The 21453-nt window shown below is 49.1% G+C and overlaps 7 protein-coding genes across 7 annotated transcripts; 2 read left to right on the forward strand and 5 right to left on the reverse strand.

Moving 5' to 3' along the window:
* Positions 1-531: 531 nt before the first annotated feature.
* On the reverse strand, positions 532-3281 carry BP5553_09248 (putative SAP1-member of the AAA-protein family; the record flags this gene model as incomplete). The annotated part of the gene is made up of 3 exons (XM_032017871.1): positions 532-752; positions 830-3098; positions 3192-3281. 3 exons carry the CDS (start codon positions 3279-3281, stop codon positions 532-534), a joined length of 2580 nt encoding a protein of 859 aa, XP_031865778.1.
* Positions 3282-3827: 546 nt separating this feature from the next.
* Positions 3828-4952, reverse strand: BP5553_09249 (Uncharacterized protein; the record flags this gene model as incomplete). The annotated part of the gene is made up of 2 exons (XM_032017872.1): positions 3828-4495; positions 4601-4952. 2 exons carry the CDS (start codon positions 4950-4952, stop codon positions 3828-3830), a joined length of 1020 nt encoding a protein of 339 aa, XP_031865779.1.
* Positions 4953-6107: 1155 nt separating this feature from the next.
* On the reverse strand, positions 6108-7444 carry BP5553_09250 (Mitochondrial RNA splicing protein-like protein; the record flags this gene model as incomplete). Its single annotated transcript, XM_032017873.1, has 8 exons — positions 6108-6144; positions 6200-6671; positions 6721-6777; positions 6830-6922; positions 6973-7105; positions 7169-7204; positions 7262-7331; positions 7401-7444. The coding sequence occupies 8 exons, from the start codon at positions 7442-7444 to the stop codon at positions 6108-6110; spliced, it is 942 nt and encodes a 313-aa protein (XP_031865780.1).
* A 1589-nt stretch (positions 7445-9033) lies between these two features.
* Positions 9034-11901, reverse strand: BP5553_09251 (Uncharacterized protein; the record flags this gene model as incomplete). Its single annotated transcript, XM_032017874.1, has 3 exons — positions 9034-10368; positions 10452-11136; positions 11186-11901. The coding sequence occupies 3 exons, from the start codon at positions 11899-11901 to the stop codon at positions 9034-9036; spliced, it is 2736 nt and encodes a 911-aa protein (XP_031865781.1).
* Positions 11902-12447: 546 nt separating this feature from the next.
* Positions 12448-14596, forward strand: BP5553_09252 (Oligomeric complex COG6; the record flags this gene model as incomplete). The annotated part of the gene is made up of 2 exons (XM_032017875.1): positions 12448-12738; positions 12788-14596. 2 exons carry the CDS (start codon positions 12448-12450, stop codon positions 14594-14596), a joined length of 2100 nt encoding a protein of 699 aa, XP_031865782.1.
* Positions 14597-15633: 1037 nt separating this feature from the next.
* BP5553_09253 (uncharacterized protein) lies at positions 15634-16008 on the reverse strand (the record flags this gene model as incomplete). The annotated part of the gene is made up of 2 exons (XM_032017876.1): positions 15634-15894; positions 15964-16008. 2 exons carry the CDS (start codon positions 16006-16008, stop codon positions 15634-15636), a joined length of 306 nt encoding a protein of 101 aa, XP_031865783.1.
* A 2291-nt stretch (positions 16009-18299) lies between these two features.
* Positions 18300-19296, forward strand: BP5553_09254 (uncharacterized protein; the record flags this gene model as incomplete). The annotated part of the gene is made up of 3 exons (XM_032017877.1): positions 18300-18423; positions 18498-18578; positions 18653-19296. The coding sequence occupies 3 exons, from the start codon at positions 18300-18302 to the stop codon at positions 19294-19296; spliced, it is 849 nt and encodes a 282-aa protein (XP_031865784.1).
* Between the last annotated feature and the right edge of the window lie 2157 nt (positions 19297-21453).

A 21453-nucleotide genomic window follows, 5' to 3' on the forward strand; every position in this document is an offset into this window, starting at 1 on the left:
TTGGGGTTTCTTCGTGTCTCTTATCGGTCTGTATAGATGGCCAAATGTGGTTGTATTTCAACTCTACTGCTGATATATAGATAGGTAATGGGTGATAAACTGCTGTAAAAATTCTCGGAGAGGAAGGCCGCTGCATGGGAGGTGATAGAAAGTCAAGAGGAAAGTTTCTGGATTTGGATTACCCAGAACGTTAGATTACCAAAATCGTATCGACACACTAATGGCACCAGTCACCACGCTACCAATCAACCCCAGGACCTCATCTTATGCAACTGGATCCGTCGAGTTATAAAATTTCCTTTTATAATATGCATATCCGTTTGGCTTCCCTATAAACATTCCCATAACGGCATCATATCAAGTCTTTCCCATCCGTCAAGTATGCAATCAGGACCACGTCTATCATGCGCCGTGGTTCTCCATTTAATGCCCCAGTCCCAGTTCCATACCCCACCACGCAACCCATCCCATCCCATCTAAAATACATGCCGTCATAAAAGTCCAATCACCAGGACACACCAGGACACACCACTAACCCCCACGCTCACCAAACTCCTTCGCCCAATCCTCGAACTGCTTCAGACCCTGCTTACTAACACTTGGCCGAATGTTAATTAGACTAGCCTGAAAGTCCTTGAATTGAATAGGACGAATCTGATCCATGGACATATGAAGGAGAGCTTCACCCAGCGAGCGAAGAGGACCCATTGCTGCATCTTTTGCCAGAGCCGTGATATCGGAGCCGGAGAAGCCTGTAAAGTAGAATACCTTGTCAGTAAAGTGATTTAAGATTGAGATGAAGTAGGGTTAAGTGTGAGAGGATACGAACCATCAGTTAGCTCCACCAACGTCTGGATATCATCGGCATTAAGACTGTGTTTCTGGTGACCCAGCAAAGTCCTCAACTGCGTCGCCCTAGTCTCGCCCTCAGGCAAGGGGATATATTGTCTTCGGACAAATCTTCTCCTCGCAGCCTCATCAATAGCCCACGGTAAATTTGTCGCCGCAAGGACAAGGACCCGACTGGGATCACCCTTCTCCTTTTCCTTTTCGGTCTGCTCTCGGCCGGCTGCTGCTCGCTGCAGGTCGCTCCACTGGATGAGGAATTCCGTCTTGATACGTCTTGTTGCTTCATGCTCTCCACTTCCAGAGCGCGAGGAGAGGAGGGAGTCGATTTCGTCAACGAAAATGATACTTGGCGCTAGGGATTTGGCTAGTGTGAAGAGGGCGCGGACGAGTTTCTCGGATTCGCCTAGATACTTGCTTGTGAGACTGCTTGCAGATATAGAGAAGAATGTCGATTTAGACTCTGTAGCCACAGCCCTAGCGAGCATCGTCTTGCCTGTTCCTGGGGGCCCAAATAGGAGCATACCACGAGCTGGTTCGCGCAGACCCATAAAGAGATCTGGGCGGAGGAAGGGGTACACAACAGCCTCTTTCAATGCATTCTTCGCAATATCTAATCCTGCAACATCATCCCAATGCACTTCATCTCCATGGACTACAATCTCATTGAAAATCTGTTTCGCGGCGGTTGGATCCACCCCTTTCGGCAGATTCTTCATTAAGTATGCGACCTTTTCTTCCCAAGCGCGGTTCCCATGATCCGATTCTTCCTCGTCTGAATCGTCGTCTGAAGTTGGTGTTACGGGATCCTCGAGGATAGGGCTCTCTCTCTGCTTTTGCCTGCGCTTCTTTTCGGTTCCTGATGCCTTATCACTGCTACTAACTGTATCATCATCCATACTGTAAGAGGATGCATCTTCTTTCTTCACTTTCTTGGCACCTGTTCGTTCTGTAGGTCGAGATTCCTCTCGACGATCACGGAGTCTAGACGGCGGAGCGGCGGGAGGTACCAGCTTCCTAGACGCTGTAGGAGGACTTCTGTTCTGGGTAGCTTCTTTCGCTGCAGCGTTCCGAAGCATTTCACCTTCAGCCTTAGTCCTCTTAGCTGTCGTTTCCGGATATTCTTCAAGATATGCAGGATAGTGAACGGCCTCAAGCTTTGGAGGTGGTTTTGGACGGGTTGGTGGAGCAGGCGGGGTTCTTCTACGTCGTGGGGCGCTAGACTCAGGGGCAGAAGGAGGCTCAAGATCAATAAGATCATGAACAGCAGAAGGCTTGAGCATTGACCCAGAAACAGCACCAGGCTGTCCTGGATCTGTGGGTGGAAATGGATATCCATTTGAACGGCGTGTAGCTCTAAATAGTTCGGGATCCCCGGTTAATAAGTCTTTCGGGCTGGGGGGTTTCCGGTGATCAGGGACCAAACTTCGTGTCTTGCTATCATAACGGACATTGTTCGATCCCGTTCTTCCTAAGGCAGGATCACCTATACTATCTTTCCGACTCAGATCCGGGAGCGTGGCAGAGCTAGTATTAACATCCTTGTCCAAGCTCCGTCCAACTTTGTCTTTGTTACCTTTCCCTAATGCTTGCCATGCTAAAGTAGCCGCTTTGTTCGTAACAGTATTTTCTATCCGTGATCCTGAGGTCGTAGACCGTTTAGGGCTGGGCTTCTTCCCTGGTCGGTCAGATGATCTCAGCGTGTGCAACATCTTCCTCGACCTATCAGGGCTGGGACTCCTCGACGGTTTCTTCGTAGGTGGCGCCAACATCCCCGACGAGCTCCCCATTCCTTCTCTCGGAGACATATAATTTGGGTAACTAGGCGACTTGCTTCCTACAACCGCAATCTCCGAACTATGTTTCGCGGTCAAACCTGGTCTCTGGGGTAGCGGGGGGGGTTTAGAGATGCCGGCATAGTTTATAGCAGGAATCGATCCACCGCCAATAAATCCCCTTTCATTGTTCTCGCGGTTTGTGTCAGAAGATTTTCTAGGCGTTTGTTTCTGGATCTTCCCGTTGCTTGGTTCCATGGACATCTCCGTAGTAGCCTTCTCTAATCGCGAGGCTCGCAGTGCTTCCAACAGATCAACCCGTTCTTTGCACTGCATCTCCATGTCACGCAGGCTGTCTTTCAGGGCCTTGTCCGTCTCGGATTTGGGGACGTAGTTCGCGGGCACACGGTAGGCATTGTGGTAGTAGATCTGGTCGAGTGCGGTGCGCCACGATCGGAGGGCCTCAGCTTCGTTTCCCTAGGTTGGACAGCACATATTAATAACACCATTCCCCATAATAAATAATCAAAGGAGTTATTAAATAGAGTCACACGAGAGTAAAGAGCATACCTGGCTCTCAAAATACACGGCCGTGGAGCAAACCAGATAGCACTCGTCGTACGTCTTCTGCAGCGACGCCGACACAGACTTGTTTCGCATCATGGCCGCACATGGACCTCTTTCACGACTCCTTGTCCCTGATCATGAATGTGATTCCCGATCCCAGCGCTCGGATCATAGAATCCTCTTCTCTCGTATTGTCGTGCTTGAATTGGTCGTTGAAAGTCATGTGCTTCGCAAGCTGAAAGACGAGAGAGAGACGAGGCTTGGATTTCGCTTCCACCCCACTTCAACCCGTTCGCGTGAGTGACGTAGCGCAGCCGAGGGGCGTATTGCTTTCCCCCTTTGGCAACTTTATTCTTGAAACTCACGTGCCCATGTAGAACACACAGAAAGGTGGTGAATATTTTATATCTGTTTGCAGATTTGTGATGGTGCTTAAGAGCGTTAAACTTTTGAGAGAGAAACTAGCAAAATATTTGTACAAATTTGTCTGAGAGTTGATATATCGCTAATAGAAGCACAAGTACACTCTGGGGTACTAAGAAAACAGCTCACCTATATAAATACATCTCAAAACTAATAGCTAATGAGCGACACCAATTAATTCCTCCATAGCTCTTCGTCTCCCACCAACTCAAGGATTCATATAGCATCCACGCCCGTAATCCTCTTAAACTCGGACTCAACATCCCGCCAAACCAATTCGTCCACACCCTCCTTCCTCAACTTCCCCAGAAGCTCCACAACCTGCTGCCCAGCACTATCCCCATGCTTATCAACCGTATAAACGCCACTTCCGCTCTCCCCATCCGTCCCCTTTGCAACCTCTATGCCCTTCGGAGCAGGGATCCCATCTTTCCCACCCACCCTGGCAGGATACACCGCACTGGTACACAGCCATAAATGCCTCTCGCCAACCTCTACGAGCGGCATACTCATAAACAGCCCCAGCACCAGGAACACGCCCTTCATCAGCGCCATCGCCAGCCCCGTCGTCCCCCTCCCAATACCACTCTTCACCGGCCCCGGAAACCCATGCACAAAACTTACATCCGGCGCTTTTTTGGCCAGTGCTTCAAGAGAGAGCGTGATCTGGGACGCAGCGTGGCCCCGCAAGGCGAGGAGACCTTGGGTTGAATTCCGACACTGGAAATCCGTGGTGTCGACGGGGCCTTCTTTCGTAGCTACAGCAACGGAGACGACGCGGCGAAGGGAGGGAGCAGCTTGGAGGAGTGGGAGAAGGTTGAGAGCGAAGCGGTGGCGGGAGTAGTGTATTAGGGAGGCGGCGACATTAAGGTTTTCTGATGTCTCTGTCGATAATAATTCGCGGTTAGTTATTAAACCTTTTTTACTCTGTAATTCGCTCCTTTTTCGGAAATGTATTTAGAAAATGAACAAGAGACTTTAGAACTCACCAGTATCCCGCACAAGCGTCCCCGTACTTAAAACCAGCAAATTTACCCAGGCTTCCTTCTCCTTGATATACTTGCACACCTCGTCTACATTCCGGATCAAGCTCGTGTCCTTCTGTATAAACTGATATTGTCCTTCGGGATTTAGAGCCTTTAATTCAGCAGTGATGCGATCCCCGGCTTCTTGAGAGCGGCCTATGAAGTAGATGCGTGGCTTGATGGTGTGTTTGGCGAATTGCCTAAGTGTCGTTTCGCCGATTCCATTAGTTCCGCCGGCGAAAACGGCTACCAGACCTGCACCGAGGGAGGAGTCGATGAGGGCATTGGAAGATTGGACGGTGGGGAGGGAGACCATTGTGTGATGTGAGTGCTAGATATAGTTGTAGAGTGATATGTATCTGGTACTATCATTAACTCCGACCGTCGACGAGAGAGAATGCAAACAATACTAATATCGCTCAACCAAATTTCTGACCTAGAAAACTCAACCGGACATTCCAAAAAACTTTGGCTCCTCCCATTGTTTATATAGTGATGGGTGATGTTGTGCTGATATGGGAGCTGGATTGTACAGGCGGAATGTTTCAGTCTCGCGTACACAGTGCTACGTACAAACGCTGGGTAGCACTTCGACCAGCGCCGCATGCAATTGGTGGCGCCGGAGTCGGCGTAATCAGGGGATCAAGACACAACCATCTCGGGCCTCTGCTTCGGGTCCGACGGAGGAATAGAACAAGACCACAAGACAACTACCATCTTAGCGTCACTATGAATCGCGATCTCTTTGCGAGTATTTCGTAGTAGCCAGTACGATCCGATCCTCTGTAAGTTTATTTTAATCTTCAAAAATCCAAATCCTCGGAGTCCTAGCTCCAAACCAATTAAAGAAAATTGCATTTCACGCAGCGAAACCAGGAGACTCCAACAAGCAGCTTTCAAAGTTGAGTTATTTCATTTTAGCTGCGTTATCTCGCCGCCTTTAAGATAGCAGCTTCGTTTCATAAAAGTACACAGCAGCAAGCTCTCATACCCAGGTATGTTCTTTATCACGCCGCATCCATGCCATGCCATTTGAGTCGCAGAAGCCGGGGGAAAACGCCGGCTCGCCCTCGCTCACTTATACTGTGATGAAAATCCACCAGCCAGGCTCAATCAGGTTGGAATGACCGAGAGCTTTTCGTGATGATCACGCGCCAAATCAATCCCAGCAGTTCAGACCTTTCTAGAGAAGAGGAAAATTTTAATATGTACAAAATCGAACAAGGTCTTCGCACGATACCGAGACTGGCGGATGGGTATGCAGGATAACAGGGCGGAGGTTCCTGGTATCCAGAATCCGGCACGCTGGGAGCTTCGATGGCGAGTGAACGATGAGTATGGTGAAGGACCGTTATTAGAAAACCAGGCCAGAGATTTGATCAAAGTATGTCCGGTGGCTATAATCATCGATGAGATGGTGCGGATCCCCGTCGTGGTTAGCAATCGTTGTCGTTTCCATCAGCCAGCAGTCTTAGACCACTAGATCATTCTGCTTGATGAAGTATGCCCTGAGGAACACCCTTGTCAGTAAACCCTTTTTAGGAAATGATTGGTTCCTCTTACTTGCAAGCCTCGTAGGCCGACCAACAAATAGCAGTACTGGGCATTGTCGTAACAACACGAGGTCTGACTCCCTTAAAGAAACCTCGGAAGCCCTCTCTCTCATGCAATAACCGAGCACCCTGCATAAACCCGTTTACATTCCTCAACTCAGCATCCGAGGCTGTTCCTCTCGTCTGCAACATCGTCTTCACCACATCCATCGGAGTCGTCAGGGCCGCGGCAAATCCTCCTGCAACACCGCCAGCCAGACAATGCGTCAATGGATCATAAGCCTTGGTCGCGTTCATCGCCGTCGAAATCGACTCGTATGCGAGGAATTGGAGCGCGGTGAAAGGGACGGTCATAGAAAGGGTTGTTGGGTATGAGACGTAGAATGCGGAAATACCCTCGCTTTTGTAGACATATCTCGCGCAGTCAAACATGGATTTGTACATCTTGCTTGAGTTATGGATTTGCATGCGCTGTTTAATAACTACAAAAGTATTAGCAGGGCGAATATTGTAGTTTTACGGACGGCGTACCATCGAATGGGTTCATCAAAGCATCGCTCGCAATTGTTGCGCAAGCACCGCTTGTGGCTGGCGATAAGTTAGCAAATGGACTGACACCGGAGAATTCGAAACGGCCTACCCGCAGCAAGTGGATGATGCATGCCGGCTTGGTTGCCTCCCATGACATGTTTTACAGCTTCGTATGTAGCAAAATAGACAGCATGGGCGGGTCCTGGCGAAATGTCAGCTTTTGGTTCCAGTTGGAGGGGCCATTGCACCAACCTGCTCCTACCACCACACTTGACATGCCTCGCCACAGACTCATAAATCCTTCCCCGGCAGCTATTCTGTATCCTCCATGTATCATGCCGTTATAGACAGCCGAGGGGGTTGGATTGAGGATTTGCATGCGAGTCTGGAGGAGGGGTAGTCAGTTTAAGGGCTCTCAACGTGGCATCTCGCGGGATTTGGGGCGCACCTTAATTGCATCGATAGGGTACATGACAGTATGTTCCTGTTCAAATTCTCAGCATATGGCATTCACGAAAGGCCGGATCAATATGGCGCATACCGCTATGCCAGCAAACGCGCCTGCAGCCATGTTCTGGACCAACGAAAAATTTGGCGGTAGAGCTTCATAGCTGCAGATAAGATGTCAGTAGGGGTGGCAACGTAATCGATACTCCTCTCAGAGGTAATATTCCACATACTCATACTCGTGCTCCTCGACGGGTTGCGCATCTGGGTGGGCCATTTTGGCGGCCGCGGCCACAGATGCTCCTCCGTCGGTCTTCGATTGTAGATCCAGGATGGCGGCGACCTGTGTCGGCCACAATGGGAACCGTTCAAGGATATCCGCGGGCAGTGTCAGATATTCTCAGGGTGCTATAGCACAGGTGGTGTAGGAGGGTTTGGCGGGTGCTGCAGTGTTAAAAGCGAGAGTCGACGGCGAATTGCAGAGTATGGAGCGTGAATTACGGGTTTTGGGGTGGAGCAGCCGAGGGAGAACAAAACGACAAAAAGTGGTTGATGATGATGATCGATGATTGAACTTGTTGCAACTCGAAAAGAAAACACCGGGGCAGACGCTCTAGCGAGCAGGGATCAGAACAACGGCGGTTTGGCCGCCTTGGCGCTGGTGCTGGCGTAGACCGTGTCTCCGAAGCCGCTCTTTCGCTCTTGGTGCTCTGTCCTGCCTACGGACGACGTACAGCATCGGAGATTCCTCCTCCCTAGAACCCCGTCCCTAATTACAGTAGTGCTGGAACTGTGCCTACGGATGGGCCGGGAAGCATCTGATAACGCTGGGCGGGCTGACTGGGCTCGTGGCTGGCGACGGGGCATTTGTCGGCGTTCACGAGGATCGTCAGCTATTGATTCTCCTTGGAGAGCGCTCTTTTGTCGTTCAATTTGCTCGGGGATCTCTTGGGCTTCGGTCTTTTCCTCTCTTCGTTGCTGCTGCGTATGCTTCTGCTTATCGTTTTGCACCAGCCTCTACAGTATCTCTGTCGCTCTATCTCGCTCGCTCACTCGCTCTCCCTCTCCTAGGCTGGTCCTCCACTGCATCAGCCCTTGGCGCATCGTTCCAACCCGCCTCCAAGGACGGACGGAGATATATTATTGACATATCCAAACCAACTCGTCGGAGGGGTCGTGGCGCCCACGAGGCGTGCTCCGCGGAGGATGGAACTGAGAGGATAGAGCATCTCCGGACTGACAGTCTCTCTTGTCTATTAATAATTGTGAACTTCCCGGCCCCAAGCACAAATACAAAGTGACCGCCTTTGGACGCCTCAGGCCGATACCAGTTTCAATCTGATATCGGTTCACCGTGCACGGACCAGGTGGCCACAGTTGGAAAGTGCCAGGAAGGATGAAAACACCGACGGAAACAGCAATCAGCTTGGAGACATCGTACGACTGTGAGCGCAACTCATGCCACTTACGCAGAACACAATTGCGTGAATCCCATATCCTCCACTCCAGAATCCCATGTTCCCCAGTCACTATTTTAACCTTTGTCTAGGGATATATCTAGTTGCGCTGCAAGGGCCGCGCAGTGTGGGGTAAATCCGAGATCTCGTATGCGCGCTGATATCTTATCAGATCACAGTTCGAAGTGCCGGTACTGTAGTAAATACGTGGTTGGCCAGCTAGTCAACATAAAAAAACCTCTTTGTTTGCAAACTAGACACATAAAGGGTGGATAAATTGGCCTTATTTAGTTGCCTCGTAGGCAAGCCAGTCTATTAATATAATATTTCAACATACCGCTAGTTGCAAAATCTGCTGCTCCTGCTGCTTTAAAACGCCTATGATATACCCTCGCTTCATATCAGATATTTATAGTCTGCCATCCGTTTGCGCCTTCTGAAATTGATACAACAGCCCAAGAACTCCCCCGGCGCCAGCCGGCGCATCCTCCTCATCCTCCACATCCTCTCCCCGTGCCCCCCTAGTAGGGGAGGTCTCCCATCGAGATTCACCTAACCCGGCGACGCTTTCTTGGGATATGTTACTCCGCCTGGGATCCCTTCCGTCCTCATCTACATCCTCATCTTCCATGGGATCCTCTATGATATTCTGTCGAGCTTGATATCGAGACCGAGAGTTTCGGCGTCCACTGCGCCCTCCAAATCCAGACGCTGATGGTTGGTGATGCGGGTCCAGTAAAATCGAAGTCATCGGCGAGCCATGCGCCGCCGCAGGGGGAAATCGAGGTGTGCGAGCTGCTTGCGCCTGGGACAAACCACCCGGTGCTCTGCCTATCCGTCTCTCGCTGCGACCCATTCGTGACGTCTGCATATCTGCAGCGAGCGCGGGGGACATGAGCCCTGGGAACGCGGGTGGCGGGTGGAACGCCTGTCGGGCTCCGGGAGGGATATGCCCCTGAATACCTGTCTTGGGGTTGAGTATATAATTGTCCAGGAATCCATAGTATGAAGCGGTCATCTTGCCATGTTTCGTGGAATAATAATCGTCGCGCGGATCCGTCCCGGGCTTGTCCTGTTGTGCCGATCTGCCATCGCCTCTTTTGAAGTCGAACACCGCGAAGGAGCACAAGTAGCCTACCCCATCCACGTGGACTGTAAACTCCCGGAAGAAGTCGATGATCTGATCACAGCATTTTGGCAAACTATACCAGAGGATAAACGGAGTAATTATAATACTGAAAACCTCCTCTAAAAAGATCATGATCTTCAACTGATATAGAGTAGAAAATTCTCGTTTGACCTCGTCACTGTGAAGCCGGTTTTCCCAGTGAGGTGGCCGGTAATGGGTGTAGTCAATGACTTGGCGCAATGCATATTCTGGATCGAATACATCATTATCTTCCGGTATCGACCCACTCAATACGGCCCAAAGCGGTCCAAGTATCCCCAAATAAAAGATCACCGTCCTTTCGGGTGTGATCTCGAAACTCAGAAAGAGCTCAGGGTCCCAGAGCGTTGCAAGAACCAGGACCGACACTATCGACCCTGCAATGAATGCCAGGAATCTTGCTAGATGCACGGTCTTAACCTTTGGGAACTGTTCTAGGTAACGTGATGCGAATGGATATGACATGTTCAAGCGCTGGTGAAACAAGTGGTGAAGCTCGTTGAATTCTCGAAACTTCCACTCGGCGAAGGCCGTATATTGGCGCGATCCAATGGCCGAGGGATTCTTTTTGTATTCCTATAGAGCGGTCAGAGCATAAACTTAGCTGTGGGTGGGAATAATACATTGAAATATTTCAGGAAATATAACACCACAAGTACTATAACAATAACAGGGGCAAATAAAGCGTTCATAAATCCAGCGAATAAAAACCTAGTCCTAAGGCCATCACTGAGTTGTCTACGATGCGAATCTGTCAACACTAGTTGCCGGACTTGGCCATACTGGTTGAAGATATAGTCCTTAAAGCAGAGATCCAGGTTCCATTGCAAAATCCTCGAATATAGTTGACGACCTCGAAGGAATGGCAGTGGTAATGTTAAGTCAAGTATGTCCTTGTTAAACATAGCAATGAAGTAATTCTCTTCTCTCATCAGTCTGTTCGCGATATCGTGGGCATCCAGCCTCGCTTTTGACTGACTTCCTACGTATCTTCGGTTTTTGGCCGACATCTTCTCGGCAGTTCTGGGATTTGAGTCCCGTAGAGCCATTATTCGAGCGACAATATCTTGCCAAGAGATTGTTTGCATATCGCTATCGGGAATTCCAAGTAAATGAACGTAAAAATCGTGCATCCGCATCAGTCGAGGGATATCAATAAAGAGCTGATACACTCTGAATATTATCAACAGGGTAAATATCCAAATGGCTACATTTGGCATCCCTGACATATTCTTGATGCACTTCGGTACGAGGACTTCTGGCAGCCGCTTACTATGAGGAATCTTTTGGAAGTCGACGCATTGTGAGAGGAAAGTGACGAAAACGGCAAGAAATACGCTTGTCCTATATTTTGATGTCAGCTGAAGCGGCACATTTCCTAAATGTGACTTACAGGATATTCAGTGCTCTCTCGAGCACAATGCTCCACATCCCAGAGCCAAGATAGTAATCATAGACCTCTTTCATGAAATTATCTAAATTTTGGACATTTGCCCACCTCCACATTGCTTTGTCTTTGGCACTACTCATCAGCAGCCCCGGTCTCGAACGTACCTGTGGCTGCCCAGTTGTCGTATTTGCGTGGTCTTGATGAAGTGCTTGCTGTGCTTGGGTAGCTTCCCAATGAGCCCGACTTTCCCTGCCAGATGGGCCTGGCATGGCAGGGTGGCTGTTTGATTGTTTTGTCTGTCGAGCTCGTGGCTTGGCCGGGGTTCTGGGTTCCGGTATAGCGTTCCCCTCGACTAACAAGGACTCCGGGACATCGTCATCTCCGTCTTCCTCGAGCAACCTCGGGGATTGCGGTAACCATTTTGAGCGGCCGTCGTGTGCCTTCCCCTTTTGCTCAGGCCCTCTGCCTTCCGATCGGCTTCTGTGGCCAGTTAGGAACGCTGTGCTTTCCGTTGTGATCCGGCTCTCCTCCCCGTTGAACGCTTCTGCGTCCCCCAACTCATCATCCCTAAACCGTAGATTTTCTTCGTCGAGCGCCAAGCCTGCTTGCTCCTCGATATCTGATTCCGACGCTTCGTCGTGGTCTCGAAGGTCTTCGTAAATAGAGCGGGCCGTCGGATTTGTGGGTAGGAGCCGTGATAAGAGGTTCGACGTCATCATCGTGATAAAACTGGAGGGGGGCAAATGTGGCTCGACGGCTTGCAGATTTTATAGAGGTAATATGGGGGTGCTGGTATTGTGTTGGAAATCACAGTGGATGAGCGGGGAGCTATCCTCTGGAACAATGGTAGTCGAGGCGAATGAACGGGCATTTGGAAAGGATCTAGTTCCTCGAGGGTGGAGAAATAGAAATTCCAAGATGAAGCATGGCTGCGGATGATCACTTCATACTGTTCTGAAAGGCTGAAGTCATTCGGAGGGTGCTGGTGCCTTGCAGTTGGAGAGTCATGGAAGTAAGTGGAGGTATAGATGGCCGAGAGGGTGAGCCTGGAAGGCACGAGCAGCAGCCGAATGACTACTTAGACCGCGCTAAAGTAACGTAAGGCTGCAGCCAATGTCGACGACTCTCAGCCTTGCGTAGGGCCGTATTCGGACAAAGCTCATCGGAATTACGTAAGCGTAATTTATATCACGTGTATCCTAAATCTAGTACAAAGACACCAAACTTCGACGTTTACGACTACAACAACTTATCCAATTTTCGCCATGGCGACGGATTACTTGACGCGAAAGCACTCTGGGCTGAGTGACGGCATCGGTTCCCCTACATCGTCTCCCGGCCCCCAAGCGGTGAGGGGTAATCCCCTTGCAGCCAAAGTCACGAGTGTCCTTTCGGCGTCCTACACGGATTCTGATATCAGGGATGCACTAAGTCTTTTGGACAAGCGCGGTATTGAGAACGACGCTGAGACCCGGCGCCATCTGAGACTAGACATCCAGAAAGAAGTTATTGAAAGTAATGGCGACATTATACGCGAATTCGGCCAAGTTGCAGAGGTACGTGAAGTCGGGCCCCGTTTTCCAATGCATTGACCAATTCAAATAGCAACTTACCCGGATTGGCGCTACCATTGCAAGTCTTAATCAGGGTTGTGAAGAGATGAAGAAGCACATCTCGGCTGCCCACCGAGAAACAGCTCCTGTACTTGAAGAGGCTTCCGAGCTTATGAAGCAGAAGCATCAAATTGAAGCAAAACAGCAGCTCTTGAATGCATTCAATTGTCATTTTGTTATGTCGGACGATGATATAGCTACTCTCACATCGACTGCTGAACCTGTAGATGACAGGTACTTTGCAGTTTTAGCAAAGGCAAAAATAATCCAAAATGACTGCGAGATTCTGCTTGGTACGGAAAACCAACGCCTGGGTCTTGAAATCATGGAGCAGGTCTCGAAAAATCTAAATGGTGCCTTTCAGAAGCTGTACAGGTGGATCCAGCGCGAGTTCAAAACTCTCAACCTAGAGAATCCTCAAATAAATTCGTCAATACGACGTGCACTCAGAGTTTTGGCTGAGCGTCCGACTCTTTTCCAAAGCTGTCTAGACTTTTTCGCCGAAGCACGAGAAAATGTCCTCTCTGATGCCTTTTACACTGCTTTAACTGGCACGTCGGTCACTGGCCAGGAGGATACCTCGGTGAAGCCTATTGAATTGGCAGCTCACGATCCACTGCGATATGTTGGAGACATGTTAGCCTGGGTTCACTCTGCTACTGTCAGTGAGCGAGAGGCACTTGAGGTTTTGTTCATATCGGAAGGGGACGAAATAGCCAAAGGTATACAAGCTGGACGAGAGAGCGAACCCTGGAACCGCATCTCGGAGGATGAAGATGAAACTAGTACCTTTGATGGGCTTAAGGCTCTTAATGAGCTGGTGGATCGTGACGTTGCCGGGGTCGCCAGAGCGCTTCGTCAACGGATTGGGCAAATGATCCAGAGTCACGAAGAAACGATAATGGCATACAAGGTTGCAAACCTCCTCAACTTTTACCGCGTTATGTTATCCAAGCTGGTTGGCGATGACTCCGTTCTTCTAGAGTCGCTATCCAGTCTTGAAGAATCCGCCATGCGCCAGTTCCGGGTCTTGATGCGTGATTATATGGCTACTCTACCAACGGATATGCACATTTCACCTAATGACCTTGGCCCGCGTGATTTCGTGCAAGATGGCTTGAAGCAACTTACCGCTATAATGGAAACCTACGATACGTCTTTTGCCTCCGTCAACAGCAAAGAGGCAGACTTCCAGCCAATATTGGCTGGAGCCTTCGACCCATTTATGAAAACAAGCGAAAAAATCGCTCAAGAATTGGAGCAGCCGGTACTCTCCATATTCTCGATTAATTATCTTCTAGCTGCTCGCAACGCTTTGGCGCCATTTGAATTCACGAAGGGACGCGTCGTCGAAATCCAGGATAGTATTGACCAGCATGCGGCTAGACTGATCGAGTATCAATACTCGTTTTTCCGCACAAACTCGGCACTGCAACCTCTGCTTCAGGCGTTGGCACCACTGTCAGATACCCCAGATGATCTTAGATCGATCCGATCCCTTGAAACATTCCAGCCAGAGGTTCTCACTCAAGCAAGCCAAGCCTTGGATGACTTCCTTCCATCCGCCTTGATGGACGCTACGGAGAATCTGAAGCACCTGCAAGATTCCCACCTAGCCCGTGAGATAACCGAAACGGCCGCTGAGAGATTCTGCGATGATTTTGAGCAGGTGGAGGAGAAGATTATTGCTGCAGACGAACTTTGGGAGCAGGAGGAAGAAGAGGGCAGTGGGGCAATGACAGAACCCTTGCGTGCTTTGTTCCCCAGGACCAGTGGAGAAATCAGGGTCTTACTATCCTAAAGCGAGCGCTCGAGACCTGAAGCTCTAGCACGAAAAACTATATATCGTCATCGTGAACACCTACTAAGCGATTTAACCCATTGATATTAAATCGTAACGTCGAAGTACATGGTACCCATTCCACTTCTTCTTTTGCGGAAATCCTCATTTCCACAGCCATTGGTTAGCTCCATTACTTAGCTCCCAGCGGAGCGATCGGCTCCCAACATCACGTCTTGTTGCCAACGTCAAGTTATTCCTCGAAGCATCATATTCTTGTTATTAGAGCTTCTTCTTATACTTCAGATTTCCCATTCCGATCCTTTTAACAGCTGGCTCCTCCTACGTAGCGTACAACTCGCGTTCTCCATTAGTGGCGGACCATGGCGCATAAGCCAAACCCCGTTACCACCAAGGTTTTTGTTGCACATTGCACGTTTGCTAATGTCTCAACTTCCCAACTCTTGTCTCCTATAAAGCTTTGTTGCATAGCGCGCCTTTGTCCAAGCTGCACTTTTATTCGACATTTCAAATCTCCCCTTAAAGGCGAGTTAGGTCACCTCTTAATAAATTTTGCTGCATGTCGCACTTCCGAAATTATCCTTAAACTCATACAATCCTCAAATATTGCATAATAGCTCTCTCGAAGTTAACAATTCCCTCGGCAACCAAACAGTTGGCACATAGCTTGGTCGAAGCCGTTGGTGAATGTTTAGCAAACAAGCGAACCTGAACTAAGGAAGGATATTAGAGGGAGGATGGGGGCAGTGACGAGGAAAGTATCATCAACAACAACCCACTCAATAAGGGCTCACCATCTCCCGACACCGAATCGAATTAACTCGCGCGGATCTAGGCATCCCGAATTCGTCCAATGCAGTCCAACTCGTCTTTTCAATGGCTGTTGCATCATATATTAGTTGAACAAGCCTCAGGCGATTCTCCTTTTTTTAAATGTCAAGTTGCTTCTTACTGTCAAGTTGCTTCATATTGTCAAGTATCGCGCTGTACATGAGCATACGATCTCTTTAGAGCCGAAAGTGCGGCGGACCTCGATATCATGGCCCGCTTGATGTCAAGCAGCGCCATCTTGACCTTTCACCCCTCTGGTGTGTCAACTTGGTCGGCTGCGCATCCTCCAGCTCCTCTCGGGCATATCCAATATGAGCAGCCCCAACGACATCATCCTCGATCCGGTCAAGGTCTCCGGCGTACTCCTCCCTCATGTTGTCCACATCCTTAGGGCCCCACGCCACCTCGACCTTTGCCTTCTGCGCGAGGCAGACGGCCTTGACAGCCTGGGTAGACAGCTTCACTCGCTGTGATCTTTACCAGCGCCCAAAATCTAGTGCGGCTCGTATGGATACCTACTCAGATATTTCACCCACGCCGATGGCAGACCCTGCTGCAGCGATCGTGCCGTACACGAGCATACGATATCTTTAGATTTGACCTCCAGCGTTGGACCAGACACTCAGAAGATGGAAAATTAGCGATCAGATTAGAGTTGCTCACAAGGTCGCTATACCGACGATAGAATTAAGAGTGTGCTTGCACTTTGAAAGCAGCTCCGACATAGCTTTGATTTGCTCTTGTTTGGAGAATCCCACATTTACTCGGTCCTGCCATGTTTCGTGCGGAGGATAAGCTAACGTTACCTTGATAGCTACAGCTCCCTCCGCCACAACTATATCACGGAAGGGATCAAGAAGATTGTATCTACAAAGCAGACTGAGGTTAAGGGTGCTATGATTACAATAGCGGATCGACAGCTAGTATTGTTAGAGAACAAGCTAGAATAGCCGAACCTCAGCAGCGACGATAACGAAGGGGCTAGATCCAAGTAAGGCAAACCCGAGGTATTGCGACAACTCGAAGGATATTGAAGGCTATGAACACGTCGCTGAAGCTACTAAATGAGCTGCTATCTAGGTTGTAGGAAGAAGCTGTTGCGAAAGCCGCGGGGAGATAGAACGGCCTAACCACGATACCTTTGGTGCTAAGACCTCGGGCTTTCAAGCTGTTAATATTAATAGCAGAGTTACTGGATTAAATTTTGGCGAAAATTGAATATTTGATATGTTATTTGCTCCCGCGTTTTGGTTGCGGAATTGCTGCCAAGTTCGCACCTGCTGTCACATATCCTAACTTATTTGCATATCAAAATCCTCTTATAGCTGTATAACTTAAATCGGCAACACGAAGTACTTAATGTCAGGATACCGATTATTGTTATCACGGAAGTATTAGAAGTACTAAAAGATGGGCTACTGGCCCTTGAGGTGCTGCCCTCCGCCAACCTTCGGGCATGGCCCATTTAGCTCGATCTCGTTGCCCGTTCTGTCCTTGGTGTCACGGTAATAGTGAAGAGTGCCAGTGACGCCGAAGCTTGTTGGTGGGTGGGTGGGTAGTTGGTAGATGATGTATATCAATAAACCTAGTGTAGGCATTAAGTGAGCCCAACTTGACTAGGGCAACCGGGGCTCTCATTTCCGGGTTGAGCGTGGCCACCTCCGGTTTGATATCGTTTAGGCATTGAATCGCCCGGTAAATTTCATTATAGACGCTATAGCTTAGTACTCTGTCTGAACACCCCCTACAAGATGGATTTCAAAGGTTCTTTCCAGATAAGGCTCAACATCTATCAACCTTCCTGCTCAGAAAGTGATAGTTTACAAATATATAGAAACCAGAAGCAGCGAGGGAAATTACTAAAACATCGATTATCTTCCTCTAGAGATAAGTCAGGGCTCAGCACGCTAGACTGGTTGTAAATGACTCGTCCAGCATAGTGGAGTTATAAAGCATATTACACAGGGGATACCAGTGAGGTCTGCGAAGATGTGCGTCTTGTTAAAGGCGACAATACTTACAAATATACTTTGAGGACACTGTGGAATATGAATTTCAGCGTCCTTGCCGTAGACTAGCAAGGCTTCATCTAGATCATGTCATTTCTGGACCCTGAAAGTCTCTAGATTTTAAAGCTAAAGGATGGTCGACCCAGCGAAGGCTAGGGACCGAGGTTCGAGTTTCATAAAGGCACCTGCGAAAGTGAGCTCCTTCAGAGCATTCCAATATCGCAGTATGTAGGCGAAACGGAACTGAGAACGCACAGGCTGGTTCAGGACTCTTTGCAGCCTACAGTACATATAGAGTACTGAGGTTGCGTTTCTTTCCTCTCTAGCCATCACAACACGCAACACACAATATCACCTTTCCTCCTACTGATATCTATGTCAGCGGGTTGAGCTAAGCGTAGCAGACTTCATTTCCCATACCACCGACTCTATCCCAAATAGCATCCTCCCCGGCACTATCGAACTCTATCCACACATTCACCCATACCTACACCGAGAGTAATAAAACGTGGATATCATCCCCAAGATCGCCTCGCTTATCAGGGCAGATTATTCACTGTACTGTCTAAATTTGACCGCCATACCGGCAAACTCCTGGCAAACACCTCGTTAGCTCCAGATCTCACCATTATATAAACAATCCACACCCTCCATCAGACCACAACGGTTCAAGTTCAACTTCGCCTTCGAACCAGAGGCATACAGCGCGATAGGTAGTACTGATCCTTACCACACTTGCACTTGTATTGATATCTGACATAACGGACATAGACAGCCTGAGCCCAACATCAGGGACAGGTCGCCGGTTATCACGATCTTGCCATTTTATCGAAGTCCCCGATCTCGTCAACGGTCACAATACAATGGCAGGAAATACCGATAAAAGCACTCAATCCGCTGGCCCTAGCCAGGACGCACGGTCCGAGTCGGAACATCAGGCTGTATCCAAACTAGATATTGCAGCACGATGTGAAGCTCAGATAGCAGGTATGTTCCAACAGGTTACACGCTATTCTTGATCATTCAGGTTGTAATACTAGTATGCTAATATCGATATCCAGCCGCGATGAAACGTGCCATACGCGATACATATGAGGAGCCGCCTGGCGGATATGATCGGAAATATGGTTTTGAGAAACTAGGTATGTTACAACAGGTTAGGCGCTAGTCTTGACCGTTCAGGTTGTAGTAATAGTATACTAATACTGATATATAGGCGCGATATCACGTAAGATTCGCGACAGCTCCGGCCTTGACTTGTCTACCATTTGTGCCATGATTGCCAATGAAGGACAATTTAAAGTGGTTATCGAAGTTGAGAAGATCCGCGTCAAGTATGGTGGTAGAGGATTCAACCTTGAGCCGAAACCTAATACAGGTCGTATCAGGATTTGCATTATGTCGCCAAAATCCACACTGCAGCCTGAGACGGGAGACAGCCACGATACTATGCCGCAGGCCAAGGATGCAGCCACTACAACTACGATGGCGGGCGATGGAGTTAAAGCAGAGGCCGAGCCGGCAAGCAAACAGCCAATAGGTGCTCCGGACTTGGTCAGTCAATTAGAGGCTCTAATTGAGGCTGAAAAATTGAATGTTCGAAACTTGCAGGCTGCACTGGAGGCTCTAAAAATAGATGCTCCGTACTTGTTCCGTCAAATAGAGGCTCAAATAGAGGCTCAAATACAGGCTCTAATAGCGATTAAGGCTCTAACAGAGGCTCAAAAAATGGGGGCTCAAATACAGGCTCGAGAATGGGCTGAGCTCAAGGCAAAAAATGCCAAAGTAGCAGCAATGTCAAGGGCCAACATCATCCAATTAGAAAGACTTGATTATCTTCTTAGCGTTGCATCTAAATAGCGATAAAATCACGGCGAAGGTCCTCCTTATGGCGCACCCTCTAACCTGGTATCTGGGCCGAAAAGAAATACAAGATATCCGTTAACTTGCCGAGCCTGCCCACCGTGTTCATTCCGTGCATGCTTTCACCGTATTCATAGAACACTTCCGGAGAAGATTAAACCACTGGGCTGGACCCCAGGCTCCCAAGTCCGGATGCCGATGATTATCGTCGAGGATACTACTCAACCACTCCATGGCAACCTAGGGCAAGGAAGCTTAAACACAGTGTCCCTGACCCCACGCCTGCACTCGCAGCTCCCCTCCTCCTAGCTGCTAACATGCTTGAACGTTTCACCGAATCGGTTTCTTTGGCGGAGGCCTTGCGCGAGCCCAGCACATGAATATCAAGAAGATGATCCAGAAAAACCACTCGAATATCAGCAACGCGGTAATACTTATTATTAGTAAGATAGTCTGACTGACTAGTTCCTGGTTCCAAGAGAGCCTAGAGTCCCTCCCTTGGCATGATAAACGTGCATTGCTCCCGCATATCTAAATGCTCTGAACCATATTTCCAGTCCTGCAACAAGGATGAACCCCTTATTGCATATATCCCGTTGAACAATCATCGCAGCCAGCGAGAAAGGAGGAGTACTCCACCGCCTAGGGCAGCAAGGCCCGCACAAGATAAAAAGTTATTGCAGATCTTGACGGGCTTATCGAAATATGGCTTTCCCACACAGATGGCAAATGACAAGCAAGTAAGTCTTCAACGATGGAAACAAGGAAACTGTTCGCTGACATAGAGGGCCAGCTTGGCGACTTCAATCGCGATACTTGAGCTTTCCACTACTATGCATTTTGCGATGTAGAATAAGCTGCCAAATAAATTTAAATAAAAATCTAAGTGAAAGATGCACGGAAATCTCTGACCAGCGCCATTGCTATTGTATTCGTGATGTGGTGATGGTAATGCGGTGACACAGATGTGCAGGTCCCGACCTTGGAACAAGCCCAATTACCGACGACAAAAGTGGAGGCACGTCCCTGCCAAGGCTAGCTCAGAACTACTATTCCTATTTCTGACAGCACCAATTAATAGTCTGGTGACTTCATGTAATAATACCTACCGGATATACCTTAGTTGTATCAAGTACGGAGGATCAAGTGACGATATTGAGATAGCTCCTCATCCGTATTCCAATCCTTCAACTAGATCTGCTAAACCCAGGAGTGCATATCGGCTCCCCCTTGTCGTCACCCGGGACCTCCTCCGGCAGCCATCTGCGTCCCGTTCGGCTCCCATCCCGACTGCCACCAGAGAATTGCCGGCGCGACACGTGACTGCGGTGGCGTTTCCAGATTAGTTCCTCTTTTGGTCCCGACAACGCTGGGTCGATTTTAGCTTGTGATGGCTTCGGACTAGCCAAGGAACCAGTTTGACGGATCTCCAGGGATCGCCTGGTGGGAGATGGAACGGAGGGGGATGCTATCTTATGAGTATGAGAGAGAGGAACATTGTTCTTGTAGGCACAATAATATGCGCAAAAGGCTCGGGGATTTTCTCTCTTATTAAGTACTCGAGTTATTGCATATGGGATATTGCGTTACGGGCTGTCGTGGTCACATAGCGCGATAAAACAACAACACACCACCACTCTCTGCAGACAGACAGACTCACACAGAGCCCACAATCCACAACCCCTCTTGGCGGCGCTGGGCGGAAGAATAGGAAGGGTTGCCGCCTTTTATCGGTACAGCATCTGCATCTGCATGCATGGAAGCAACGCCTCACCGTCGCGTCGGTCCTCTAGAAACGGAACCTGGATCCCCAAAAAAGAAACATGCCGTCCAGACGGGCAGACACAGGGTCCAGCAATTGCAGCAGACCGATCATTTTTCATTCACCCAGCCGGTTTGCTTTTATCCAGCATTCTCGTTTCTCTCTACTTATGTCTCTCGTTCTCTCTCTCTAGACTCGTAGTGTGCAACTGACTGTGCAACCCAACACCCATGCCCGGCCGCCGGGCTGAGATCTGATGCACACAAGTATTGGGCTCCGGAGTATGTCTCGTGCATTGGCGCTGGCATGTTATTGTCTCCTCCCATATCCTTGTTGAGGAACCCCTAGTACAATATGGTATGTCCCGACCTTCATATGCTCGCTCATACAGC

The sequence above is a fragment of the Venustampulla echinocandica genome (genome assembly GCF_003357145.1).
Source record: "Venustampulla echinocandica strain BP 5553 chromosome Unknown scaffold_10, whole genome shotgun sequence".
Taxonomy (NCBI): domain Eukaryota; kingdom Fungi; phylum Ascomycota; class Leotiomycetes; order Helotiales; family Pleuroascaceae; genus Venustampulla; species Venustampulla echinocandica.